Raw genomic sequence first — 13,253 nt, forward strand, 5'->3', positions numbered from 1 at the left:
CGATGATGTATTATTGCAAATTTAATCAAGTTGCGATTCCCCTTGCGACCACTGTTCCTGATGTGAGCTTTTCAGCAGAGCCAGGCCTCCTGGTCTCTGGCCTTCAGCATACAGTTACTGATTTTGCAAATCCCACCCCCACCCCCACCCCCACCCCCGTAGCGATTAGCCAGGATGACGAGGGTATGTTGACATTCGCCTGGGCAGAGAAAGCAGTGGACTCTACTGCCAGGGCTGTGCAAGGTCTATCACAGTCTAGTACATGGCGAAGGTATTTTTTGAAATGGTAAGTAGGGATAAACATTTTATTTACTTATTTTTAAATATTTTTATTGATTTCAGAAAGGAAGGGAGAGGGAGAGAGAAAAATGTCAAGTATGAGAGATAATCGTTGATTGGCTGCCTCCTGCACGTCCTACACTGGGGATCGATCCTGCATCCCGGGCGTATGCCCTGACCGGGAATCAAACTGTGACCTCCTGGTTCATAGTTCGATGCTCAACCACTTAGCCACACCGGCTGGGAAAGGATAAACATTTTTTTTTAAAGCGAAGAAAATGTCTTAGAACCAGTAATGGATGGGTGAAGACGATGTGTGAGTAAGCAATATTTATTTGATTGCATTCAGCTAGGATAATTGTTCTCCCAGAATTAAAAAATAAAGCAAAACTAAACAAGATGCGAATGCAAAATACATTAAGCTCCAGAAGGTCTTGTCTCCCTACCTTTCCCCCTTTAACTGCTGGATTAGAAAGTCGGAGGCACCTCAGTTTCCGGTGCATGGACTCCTTCTGTGGTCTCGTGCAGTCTGTGGGTCCAGTTACACAACGCTGTCGAGTGCCCGGAATTGATCGCCTGGAATTATAAAGGAAGCAGGTGAAATGGAATTCTAGCAATTAAAGTACCGGAAAATTGTCAATATAGTAACATGTGTTGTTACTAATAAGTGCAGTAATTTTGGAGTTAGTGATGAGTACAACAACATTTCCAAGTCTCTGTGTTTCCTACTGGTCACAGGTGCGGTCACTGCTGTCATTTATTGTCTCCATTCCTTTTTTTGTGGTTGTTGATATTTTTTTATTGTTGAGACTTACAGATGTCATCCCCCCCCCCATGTCCACCTCACCTCTTCTAATTAAGGGAAATTTAAACAGATGTTAGTGAAAATAAGCATGTGATGTCTTTTCCACCCGCACTGAAATCTCTATTGAAGTCTTTGGTAGATGAGGGGTATATGGACCCCACTTAAAGGACCCCTGCTCTAAATAGATTTATATATCACAATGGCCCTGAAAATGAATAGTTACTGTCTTTTAAATATATTTGCTTAGGTACATATTTTACTGGTGCTACAATGCTTTATTTAATTTATGGGGATATAAAATCGTCTAACAAAATGGGAAGAGGAGACTGAGGGAGTCTATGTGAATAAGTAGCAATTCTTGGTCCGTGAGATACCACAGAGCAAACGACCTTTTCTAATAAACTACATGGCGCCTTGTGGACCTGTGGGTGTAAAATTATTTTGAACATACACTCTGTTTTCTTTGATTTTGATAACTGGTTCAAGCTCATTTACTGCGTAACATTTAAAATTTTTGTTTATTTCTAGAAGATTGAGTTTCTGCAATAACCTTCACTAATTGCCTGCTGTAAAATTCTTCCTAGAGTCTTTACAGATGTATTATTTGCTGTTCATCTGTCAGCTCACTCAAATAAAACTGCGTGTAATGAAAGCAGTTGCATTTTGCCCACCCACTAGAGCAACGAAATCATTTCTGCAGTTTTTCTTTCTTGTCCACAATTTCAGCCTCAAATTATGACAACTTCACTGGCATTTGAAAAATGGTTGTGTTTATTGGATTATTTGCAGGTGGGGGGTCTCTGCTTTCGTCTACAAATCAGTGGTTAATTTAACGTCGCATTAGTTTATATTTGGCAAAATGAAACATAGCAAGCGCAGCTGAAAAATGAATCTTGTTTCAACCAGTGTCTTCACACAGCTGTTTAAATACCATATTGTACTTGTTTTCCCCCTTGTTCCTTATTTAAGATGGCACATGGTACATGTGTAATCTTTGCTTATTTTAAGCTGGCAAACACCAGTGGTTCTCAGCAAATTGGAGGCAGTTTGCAAAACTAAAGGATATTCTTACGAATCCAGGCTACAGTAAGTTGTTATTGAAGACTCTCTCTTTTTCTCCCCAAAATTTCTCCTGAGACTTTTTTCATTACAATGTTATATTTCAACGTTTGTCACAGAGGTACCTTTCTTCATTCATTCCATGTAAATGTCATTCTTTTATATGATGATACCATTTAAAGTAGCATTGTCCAAAAAAAAGCCAGATGTTTTAAGATGGCAGGAGTTCACTCGTGTTAACAATTTTATACTATTTTTCTGCCTGGAAAAGATCGTGGCTCTTTATGTACGGATGGAAATGCTCACTCAAAGCATCACATTGTGATGGAAAGTTTCAGTAATTTTCCTTAACTGCATCGTCCTTCCGGCCTGCCTCCTCCTCTCTCCCCTCCACTCTGACACCTCCAATAAGATTCACTGCCATTTCCGTTTGCACTTGTATGAAACGAAACTTTCTCAGATAGATTTTCATGAAATACACTGTAATGTTTTCAGAGGGCGTCATTTTGTCACAGTACCTCTGTGGAGTGGGACCTTGGGTGTCTAGGTTGTGCATCTGCATCTCGATGTGGAGTTCCTTCCTCTGTAGTCGCTGATGTGAGCGTATGGTGTGTAGACAGTGAGCACACTGGGCTGGAAAGAGAAGGAACGGAGATGCGGGAACAGAGATAGACCTCAGAAGCCTGACTGAAGCTCATCAATGCAATTGTGCCACCTTTGTAAACAACGGAATCTGCATCTCCATTTCCTAAAGGGTAGTGTTGCATAAAGTGCTCACTTGCCGTCTAGATATTTATTCTGGATTCTCTGCATAGCAGGCCTGATTTTGGTTGATTGTGCTGTTTTTTATTTGGCAGGATGATCCCATTTTTGTCTTATTCCTAGACTTCAATCCAGCAGCTAGAAGCACTGCCAGGAACTGTGATACCAGAATGAGGTGTACTGCTCCGGGTTTCCCAAGGAAGTTACAAATGTGGTGAGAACATACAGGAAGCGGTTATAAGTGAGAACGAGAATCCCGTCCAAGAATGAAGATGAGCGGTGTAAATCATGGGTGTGATTAAACACATGGGAACTTAGAGACTTGAAATCATTTTCTGAATTAATTAGCAAATATTGTATAGATAATTATGTTATAATATATTACACTTTCATATGGAAGTAGAGTTTGTATATCATATATAGCATGTGTAATTTTGGCACATGGGTATTACTCTGGGACCTCCTATATTTGACCTGCTGTGAGATAGAACTGGAATGTTGCGGATATGGACATGTTTTGCATGAACTTGAGGACTAAGTGAGAAAAAATAGAACTAAAACACAGGACTCACTGACTTGAGAGTAATGATAAATCTATTAAAATAAGTATTTTTTAAAATAGTAACATTTATGATAGAGCTCTCAGCAAAATCAACAGATGTTTAAAAAAACCTAAAAATGTTTGTTCTTTGGGTATTCACTCCCCTTCCGCGCGGGGCACGCTGTTGACTGCTGCTCTCCTCTGTGCTGCCCCCACCGGGGACTTGCTGCTTTGGAGGCGGCTGCTCCATTGGTGTGGGATCCTCTCCTGTAGGAACGTGAGTGCGCGTGTCCCGTGGACACTGACTTCTCATCACTCCGCCGCAGTGGCAATGCTAGCGTTTCAGGAGAGCGTCTCTGTTAACAGTATCTTCAGCCTCCCATTAGCTTAGTGCACGATCATAATCCAGACCCGCTTGGACCCCTAAACCTTTTAAGGCGGAAGAGTTGCCCAAAGGCCTTTCTTGGTTTGCGAATGATCAGTCTCTGCAATTCCTTCCAGTGTATGAAGCTGGTAGTATGTGGGAGTCCCTTCTCTTTCTGACGCATACACTTCCCATTAATGTAGAAGATGAACTTGGTGTGTGCTCTTGCCTGTAGAGCTGAGTGTTAGTGACCAGGAGAGGAATTTGCTCTTTTCAGACTGAAGGTCTTTTTGGGGTGGGGGATGGTTTTACTAGCTGTTCCCTCAGCTCCTTTCCTGCCACCACGCCTTTTCCTTTCATTGCCCAGGAATGATGAGGTGTCTCAAAAAGGCATTTATGAAATCCCGGAAGCACCCCAGTAAAGGGGCTGAGATTGATTTGTGTGTTTCCCTTTTAAAAGATGTTCGTAGAAATGGAGAATTCCATGTCTTTGGGAAGCTTAATATTCAAAACTGTCTACTCAGTTCTGAAACATTATCTTGTTTGCCATTATTATTTCTGACCAGTGGATCAGGGGTAGTTCCCCAAACAAAACAAAATAAAGCAAGAGAATCAACCATAAATTCTTCCCCAAATTGAGGTGGATTCACAGAATACAATGCAAGATACCCTAACCTTGCTTAGTTGTGGTCATGAAGTTGGAATCCTGAGCCCTTTCCTGGGGATAAGGAGAAGTATTGAAACATCCATAATTGAGATTGGCAGCCTCTAGACAGTGAGTATATGTAAGTACAGAGAAATTTTGCTTCATAAGGCTGAGCTTTCTAATTTATTCAGCCAAAGCTTCATTGCTTTGACTTTTAAGTGATTTTCTCTTGAAGGAAGGACTGAGAATATATTCATACTTCAAGAGTTGCTAAAACTCACTAGTTGACATATCGATGAAATGATTTGTACACAGTAAATGTTTTAATTTGTCCGATTTGTATAGTCTCCTTAGAGCGGGCAAAAAAGGAACACTCTCAGTGGGGCAGGCCAAGGCCATCACAAGTGGAAACTCTACACTTAGAAACACGATTGGGTTTTAAAAAGCTGTCTTCATATCTATGAGTTTCAAATTTCCAAATGATATTTATAAAGGCCATTTTTTGCTTTCTAAAATTTCAGTGGAGGAGACAAAGAAGGCAGCATGATGAGCTGCCTTAAGGCTGGTAGAAATACAGTTGAGTTTGAGAAGAAAATGTTGAGTGCTGGATTGGGGTGCGGTCACTGGAGTTGAGTGTAAAGTTAGGAATGTTGTAGCCCCGGTCATCACCCTGCACATGAGTCATATTGAGAAAATTCTCCTTAAAATCTATCCCATGTCATCCCTCTTTCTGATATAGCAATAGTTTTCATTGGGACTGATGTTAGAGGTAATCAAATACAGGTGCTCAGTACTAAAGACCTTGGCACCTGTCACATTCCCCTCAGAGAGGCCGGAGAGAAAGTTCTTTATTTCACTACTTTTTTAGTGTGATGATTAAGCATAGCGACAGCCTGGGCCTGATTTCCTGCTCTGCCAGTTAGTGAGATGCATAACCTCGGTTGGGGATGTAACCAGTCTGTGCCTCAGTTTCCTCATTTACAAAGTGAGGACAGTGCGGACACCCTCTCCGGTTATTGTCAGGACTGCATGCGTGTGTGTGTGTGTGTGTGTGTGCGCGTGTGTGTATGTATGTAGATTTCTTAAAGGAGTGCTGTATCTAGGTATTGTTTGTGTTATTACTACACTTGTGGTTATTCATGCTAGACTTCCTACATTTATTTATTAGCAAATACTGATTAAGGCTCTGCTGTGTGCCAAGCACTATTCTAAGTGCTGGGCTTACAATAATGAACAAGGCGATGAGACCCTGTTCTTATGTAACTTGGGACTGGGTTTGGGAAGTCAGAGGACAAAACTCAATAGTGAGTGAGGAATGGGAATAATGGGTAGTGCTACCTGCTCAGTAGTGAGGGTGGTGGGGAGGTGGGTAGCACAGGAAGGCTTTTTCAGGGAGGTGCCGTTTCAGTGGAGAGCTGGTGTGTGTGTGTGTGTGTGTGTGTGTGTGTACTTTTAACAATACACTAGCCTGTTGCTCCGCCTTGGCCTTTGTTTCTCTTCCTCTTTCTTATGTCTCACTGTCCTCATTTCACAGCTGTCATTTATGATTCTGGTAATTTGGGAAAAATAGTCAAGTCTCTGGGTTGCTTCTTGAATCAGCTGTGGACTGTCTAGATAGCTCTGCCTTTTGACTGTACCTTCTCCCTTTCTGACGTCCAGGGCACAGGGTCTGTTGGCTCCGGCAGACTCCCACTCTTGTCAGTGTGAGCCCCTCTGTTGTAGATTAGTGACCACTCTCGTCTCCCATCTGCATTGCTCTCCCTCTGTCACGTATGGATGTGCAGCATTCAGTAGAGATCCCTGCAATTGGCTGTCCATCAGCTGAGTCAGAATTACGCGTATTCTTGAAAAAGCGTTACACTGCTTTCTTTGTTTTATTTTATTTGTTGTTTTATCAACACTTATGTAGCCTTTTTCACTTCCCAGATACTGTTTTAAGCTTTTTCCAACATTAATTTATGCACCCCTCACAACAGCCCTGTGAGGTGGGCGTTGCTGCCTGCTGTCACGTTGAGTAACTTGCCTGAGGGCACATGACGCAGGCGTGGAGCCTGGACCTGACCTGGGCAGTCGGCTCTAGCGCCCCCACCCTTCACCCCTCCTTGAAGCTACCTCTCTGGGCATACCCAGAGGTCGTGCTGTCAGTCTCATCGGTCCTTCGCCTTCCTTCCACGTTGCCACGTTGTCTGTCAAATTCATCACCTCCATTCACTAGTTGGCGTTCTGTCCTGAGCATGTACCACATTTCACAGACATCAACTTGATTAGCTATAGCATGCATACAATAAATAAATAATTTTACGTGGATAGTTTACTGAGGTTGGACAAATTTACACATTCCTGTAACCAGCATCACACTCAATATATGGAACAGTTCCATCATTCCAAGATGGTCCCTGTCTCCCTTCCCACCCTGTTCCCTCCTCACCCCCTCCCCCCCATACCCCCTGACTGGAGGACCACTGATCTCCCTGTCACAGTGAGTGAGTTTTTCCTGCACGAGGCTTTTTATAAATGGAATCATGTATATGTACTCGTCGATTCTGGCTTCCTGTGATCAGTGCGTTTTTGCAATTCATTCATACTGCTGCTTGAATCATTAGGTTGCCGCTTTTTATGATGATGCAGCTGTTCACTGACCGTGGCTCCCATGATTTGTCCATCCACCCATCTGCCAATAGACGCCTGGGTTGTTTCCAGTTCTCGCCAGGATGGATGGAACTGGTGTGAATATTTATGCACAAGTCTTTGTAGTGACACGTTTTTATTTCTCTTGGGTAAACACCTAGGAATGGACTTCCTGGGTTTTATGATAAATATATATTTATTATTATAAAAAACGGGCCAAATTACTTTATGATTGTCCTTTCACACTCTCACCAGTAAGAAGTCCCTCCACATGCTTGATAACTCTTGGTATTGCCAGTATTTTCTTTTTAGATTTTTATTTTGAAGTAATTACAGAGTCTTAGGTTGCAAAATATTCACAGGGAGTTCCTTTGTCTCTTCACCCAGTTCTCCCCAATGGTAACGTGTCGATAACTTTAGTACAATGTCAAAACCAGGAAGTCGACACGGGTGCAGTCCACATCCTTTATCCGACGTCACCAGCTTCACACACAGCGATTTCTGTGCACATTGTCCTGTGGAGTCGGTCCCAGGTGGAGAGTCGTGGAGCTGGCACCGCCGGCGGGATGCGGAGCTGCCATCGCCACAAAGAGTCTTCATGTCGCCCTTTGCTGTCACAGCCAGACCTCTTCTCCCCCCACCTGGTCCTGCGCCCTCTGTGAAACCCAGGAAACAGCTAATCTGTTCTCCAGCTCCGTCATTTCAAGAATATTATAGAAACAGACTCCTAGAGTGCATAAGCTCTTGAAATAGGCTCTTTTTAAAAACCCAGCCGAATGCCCTGCATACGCCTCGGTGTGCTGGTTGCCTGTCTCAGTACATCTTTCCCTTTCTCTGCTGCGTGATATGACGTGGCTCAGTCAGTGTGCCCATGTGCCCATTGAGAGACATTCAGAGCGTTTCCATCTTTCTGCCTATTGCAAAAATGACTGAACTACCGGACACACCCCTTTGTGCATAGCAGTTTTCATTTCCCTCTGCTAACCGCCCAGTAATGCATGTGAAGCTGTTTGTTTTCACTTTCAGAGTGCTGGTACCATTTTACACGCCTCCAGCAACCCATGGGTCATCCCGTTTCTCCGCGTCCTGGTCAGCATGCGGCGTGGCCACGGCTTTCCGTGGTAGCCACTCTGCTAGTTGTGTATATACCTCATTTTGGTTTTAGCGTGTTTCCTTCCTGGCTGGCGGTGTGCAGCATCTCTGCATGTGCTTGCCGTCCACCGAGTGATGTGGATGGGACTCAGGCAGGCCTGTGCATGTGTGGTATTGTCCGTGTTAATCCGAGCCACTCCCATGGCGTGCACTGGTATCTCCCTGTGGTTTTAATTCTTGTTTTCCTGGTAAATTAGGATGCTGAGCTTCTTTTCAAGCACATGCTGGTCACTCTCACATCTTTGTGAATTGTCTGCTCAGGTTATTTCTTTGCCCACTTTAATGAGGCTTATTTGTCATACAGAGTGATGAGTTACTCAGTTTTGTATCCCAATCCTTTGTCAGATCTATATGTTGTCAGTCTTTCCATCCGTCGTGTGACTGGCCTTTTCCATCTTTTTTTTTTTTTTTTTTACGTGATTTCTTTCGAGGAGTGGATGTTTTAATTTCGATGAATTTCAATGTGTCCATATTTGTCTTTTATCTTTAGTGTTTTATTACATCCTTTCTAACAAATCCTTGCCTACTGAGAAGTCATGAACATTGTCTCCCAGAAATTTCATAGCTGCAGCTTTTACCTTCAGGTCTGAGACCCACTTGGAGTTCATTTTTGTTCATGTGCACATTTCCTTATCCAACCCTAGTGATTGTTGCTTGGGGTTAATAGCAGGAATCACACTGATGCCACGTTGTCTGTCACACGTGACTCCGGGTGGCTGTGTGGAGAAGCACCTGTGGGTTACGGCGCACATGTGTGTATTTCACTGAGTGTGTGCACCCTGCAGAAAGGTAGCGTACCTTTATGTTTTCACCACATGGTGGGAGAGCTCCTGTTTCTTCATTTTGACTTCTTATGAATAATTATATAATAGCGTTTTTTTCTCCTTTTCACTTGCTTCTATACGATATCATTTTCAGAATGCTTCTCAGGAGTCTGTGACTCCTCTCCAACTCGATTATCCTAACTGTTGTGGAGGCGCCACCCGTACTCCTACCTGGTTCAGCGTGTGTCACCTCTGTGGCCGTAGGCCGAGGGGCAGGCCTAGGGCTGCAGCATTGATGTGGTCACCAGGCGTTAGGACATGTATCTTGCCTTTCGGTCTCTCTTTCACCTCCTTTTTTGGTTCTCCTATTTGTTCTTTATTTTTCACGATGTTGAATCGGAGACCTTCAGTAAGTGAGACATTAATACACACAATTAAGTGCCCCGTTGGGTGAAGATAACTCCCTAATGGAGTTAGGAGTGCTCTATCACTGTAGGTGAAAACCTGTAGGAGCAGGTGGTGATACGAACAATAACATAGGTCACACCTTAAAAGCCTCTTAATCTCGGGAAGGACAGAACCTCATGGTATAAATATGCTGCCAACACCGTCAGATGCAGCCTGAGACTTCATGTGTTGAGAGAAAAGCGTGTGTTGAACAGATGTCCCAGGCCGTAGGGCTGCAGTGTGAGCCAGTTACATTTCCATAACGATTTCATGGCCTAAAGCATTCGGTGTCTTTCACTGATGGAAAAGCCCATTTACTGCTAGATAGCGCTTACCTGGGGTAAGAAGGACCCAGGCGAATCTTCCCGCTGAAGTACCGGCTGGGAAGAATTACATGTGAAAGGGAAATGTGCCTTTTTAAAAGTTTTCTTGGCTAAGTTCTTTGAATAGTAATCCTGGTTAGGAATTGTATTTATAGAAACTGCCGCTCGCATTACCATCGCTTGCATCTGTGTGCGTTGTTTCACGTATCGGTAATTTCGTTTGGCCCGGTCCTTGCCAGTTTTAGTGTGAAAACTGGGAGATGCTGAGGCATCTGTGTGAGCCTGCGACTAGGTCCTGAGGGTCTCCTCCCTGTGTTTGCACAAGGTGTTTGCACTGCCTTTTCCTTCTGTTTCTCCGGTAGCTTAGTGCTTCAATTGTGCCAACATCGACAAACAAGGAAACAGATTAATGGCATAGATATAAGCCCCCAAAATGGATACCCACACTTTGGATAATTATGCAGGCAGTGTTGATTAAAATGCATTTCATTTTCAAAGTTGAGCCCTCAGCTGCTAAAGTGTGTACACATCTTTTTTGGACTATATCTACGGTATGTCAGCATCCCCCAACCACGCTGGGACCCAGGACTCTGAGAGACAGCAGCAACAAGGCTTTCATTTCAGCTTCGGCAGCCCTGTCTGGGGGAACTGGTGGATGTAAACAGCACAGCACAGCTCGGTGGGGTGCGTGCGGGAGATTCCCAGCGGGAGGGCGCGTGCAGGAGCCCGAGTGAACAGGCGGCCCGGCAGTTAGTTCTCTGCTTCGCCTGCAGCCTGGTCATGGCTTTATTATGTAGACTTTGGAGAGAATCCCGAGGAATCTAACGGAATATATTAGAGGGTGTGAGCGACGTGCCCTGTGATGAAAATCTGAAGAACCAGGCTTATCTGGCCTGCAGGAGGGCGGGCGGAACAGGGACTTAATTACTGTCTTGGAGCTCAGTGAGCTCGCAGCACGGAGGCCACCAGGGTGCCCAGGAGAACTGGCTCCCCACGGGTGCTCTCCAACACGGTGTTTTGCTGCTTTTTACCATGAAAGGGTATTTCAGGAGTGAGGGCCCGCCCCGCTGGCGGCTGTTCTTGCTTCCCTGCCAGGGGACAAGCAAGCAGGAGCTCAGGTCACCCCGAAGCGCAGCGATGGATGGGGGACTGTGCGACTCCCCCCCGAGGCTGGTGGAGGTCCCTCCAGTCAAGACTTCTCTCTTTTTTAGAGTAAGTTCCACTTGGGGTGTAGGCTGCCAAGGCTTCTGGGAGTGGGTTTGAGGCTGGTCGGAATGGTTGCTTTGCCCTTTTTTCTTGGCTTAACGATAAACAGGCCTTTTTACGATCCCTCCTTTCTTAGTCCCATAAACTGGTCAAAACCAAGATGGATGGCGGACACACTCCTGTTGTAGGTTTAAGCGAGTTCAGTTCGGTAGAGCCACGTAGGCACCACCCGAGGGGCTCAGGGTCAAGGCCCAGGGAGGCCCTGCGCTTTGGGGGATGGGAGAGAGGGCGTTGAGGTGCAGTGGGCGGCTCTGGCCACGGCTCACCTGGGAAGGACTCCCTGTTTTTGTCCCTCTGTCTTCCTCCCCCTCCTCCTCCCCCTCCCCGCAGAAGCTGTCTGCTGATTGATCCCTCTTCTGTGCCTCTCCATGGCTTCTTTTTATCTAGAAAACCCAAACCTTTCCTCATGTAGGGTTCAGGTAGGGGGAGGGGTGGTTTTGAGTAAATAACAGGCATGGAGCACAGATAAGTAGCTCCTGTAAGATCTTTTTAAAAAAGTTTCCATGATATTTAATAAGAGAATTATAGGCCCCACATGCCGGGTGTAACAGGACACGCGGATCGCCAAGATTTTCCAGGAAAGCACTTGTCCGTGGGGTATGACGAGGTCAGCCACGAAAGGACGTCCCTCCGGCTGCATCGTGCCCGACCTTCTCCAGGCCTGGAGGTGTGCGTGGTTTCTCCCGTGTGCACGCCTCTGCTCTGCCACCACCTCGCAGTAAAGGCACGCGTCCCGGACCTGAGCCACGCCGCCGGGCGTCCTCCAAGAACCTTGACTTGCCTTTCAAGCTCCTGTGAACGCCACCTTCCTTGCCAACCTCTCCGGTCCTCCCCGGCCAGGTTCTGACTTAGTTTGCCTGACACCACAGCGAGCCGTGGCCTTGAGCGATGCCTGGACCAGCGTCTTAGAAAATGTGTCCTTTTCCACTTTTCCTGGGCCCTTGATTTACGCCCGGACTCCCTCTGCCACTTGCTTTATCTGCTTCTGTTCTCGGGCTCTCAGGCTTTGCTTGAGAAAAGGAGGAAACCAAGATGACCGAGTCCAGGACAATGTGGGGCTCCATCACCTCGGCTGCTCCCCTGTCATGCGCTGCCCCTTCTGTGGTTCCCGATCCCCACCGGCCTCTGGGAGGGGCAGCTCATCTCTGGGTCGTGAGCGGTGCTCAAGCTTTGTGCTTTCAGATTAAATTGGCGGCTGGCTTCCTAATCAGTGAGCTTTTACTCCATGACAGTGTTTTTTCTAGAATAGTTACAATAAACGTAATATATTCAGCGCGTTGCTGTGTCAGAGTTTACTGCCGTCTTTTGACACAAACGGCTCTTGCCTTGTGGAATGAACACCAGCAGCTGAGACCTGGGGTCCTAATTGGCCCCGTCCCTTGTGCAGCGTCGCCACTTTGAACATCGCTCCTACGAGGAGGAGAGAGGACACGAGGAGTTCTTTCCTAGTAGCATGAAAGGGCAAGGAGACAATGCAGTTACCATTTGTTCAATTAGACTGGATCCGCAAAGTGAACCAAATTAAAAAACAAGGGAAATGTTCTGCAGCTTATGGGCAATGTGGCTCTAGGAACGTTGCAGTTTGGGGCAGTTAAAAGGTAACTGCTTTATGAAATCCCGGCCTTGTCCCTCACCAAAGCCAGTAACTGTGGCGGAGAGAGAGGAGAACAGGGTATGTTACCCGACTTAAAACACGGTCTTACATACCGCAGAGGAAGTGGTCATATGTGTGGGCGTTGTGGAATGTGATGTCACACACAAAGCTGGCCGTGGCTGCTTGTTCTCAGAATAGTAACTTTGGGGGAACTCCCAGCAGAAAGGGGATAGAAGCAGTGGCGCGTGTACCAGCCAGTCCATGCGTGCTGTGGGCCTCCGTGGGGAACCACGTTCAGAGTTCTGGGAGAGTTTTAACCCCGCCATGTTTATGTTTGTAAATGACTGCTCTGTCTGCGCCGTGGAAAATAGGCTGAAAGAGGCTAAGGTAGAGACGGGCGTCTGGTTAGGAGGCTACTGCTGTGGTCCAGGCGTGAGATGTCGATGTCGCGGGTCTAGGTCAGGATGGTGGTGGAGATGAAGTCAAGTGGGTGAGTTGGAAAGATGTTTTTGGGGAGAGAGAGAGAGAGAGAGAGAGAGAAAATGACTAAGCTTTGTGCTTGAGCCACTTGCTAGGTGGTGGTGCCGCTTCTTCCTGAGAGAGGTTTTGGGTAGAGATGCCGT

At 45.8% G+C, this 13,253-nt stretch overlaps 1 protein-coding gene across 4 annotated transcripts in view; it reads left to right on the top strand.

The window, feature by feature from the left end:
- The window catches only part of IMMP2L (inner mitochondrial membrane peptidase subunit 2), a 462,659-nt gene that overhangs the window by 128,411 nt on the left and 320,995 nt on the right, over window positions 1-13,253 (top strand). The window contains exon 5 of one of the 4 annotated variants that reach the window (XM_023751028.1): window positions 3,001-3,227. The exons of 2 other annotated variants lie outside the window; for them this stretch is intronic. In XM_023751028.1, coding sequence (XP_023606796.1) covers window positions 3,001-3,028 — 28 coding nt within the window. In that variant the 3' untranslated portion in view covers window positions 3,029-3,227. Of the gene's footprint in view, window positions 1-3,000; window positions 3,228-13,253 lie in introns of those variants that run through there. One more of the 4 variants, XM_023751029.1, reaches the window with a different exon arrangement.

Source organism: Myotis lucifugus, unplaced genomic scaffold (assembly GCF_000147115.1).
Source record: "Myotis lucifugus unplaced genomic scaffold, Myoluc2.0 scaffold_18, whole genome shotgun sequence".
Classification (NCBI taxonomy): domain Eukaryota; kingdom Metazoa; phylum Chordata; class Mammalia; order Chiroptera; family Vespertilionidae; genus Myotis; species Myotis lucifugus.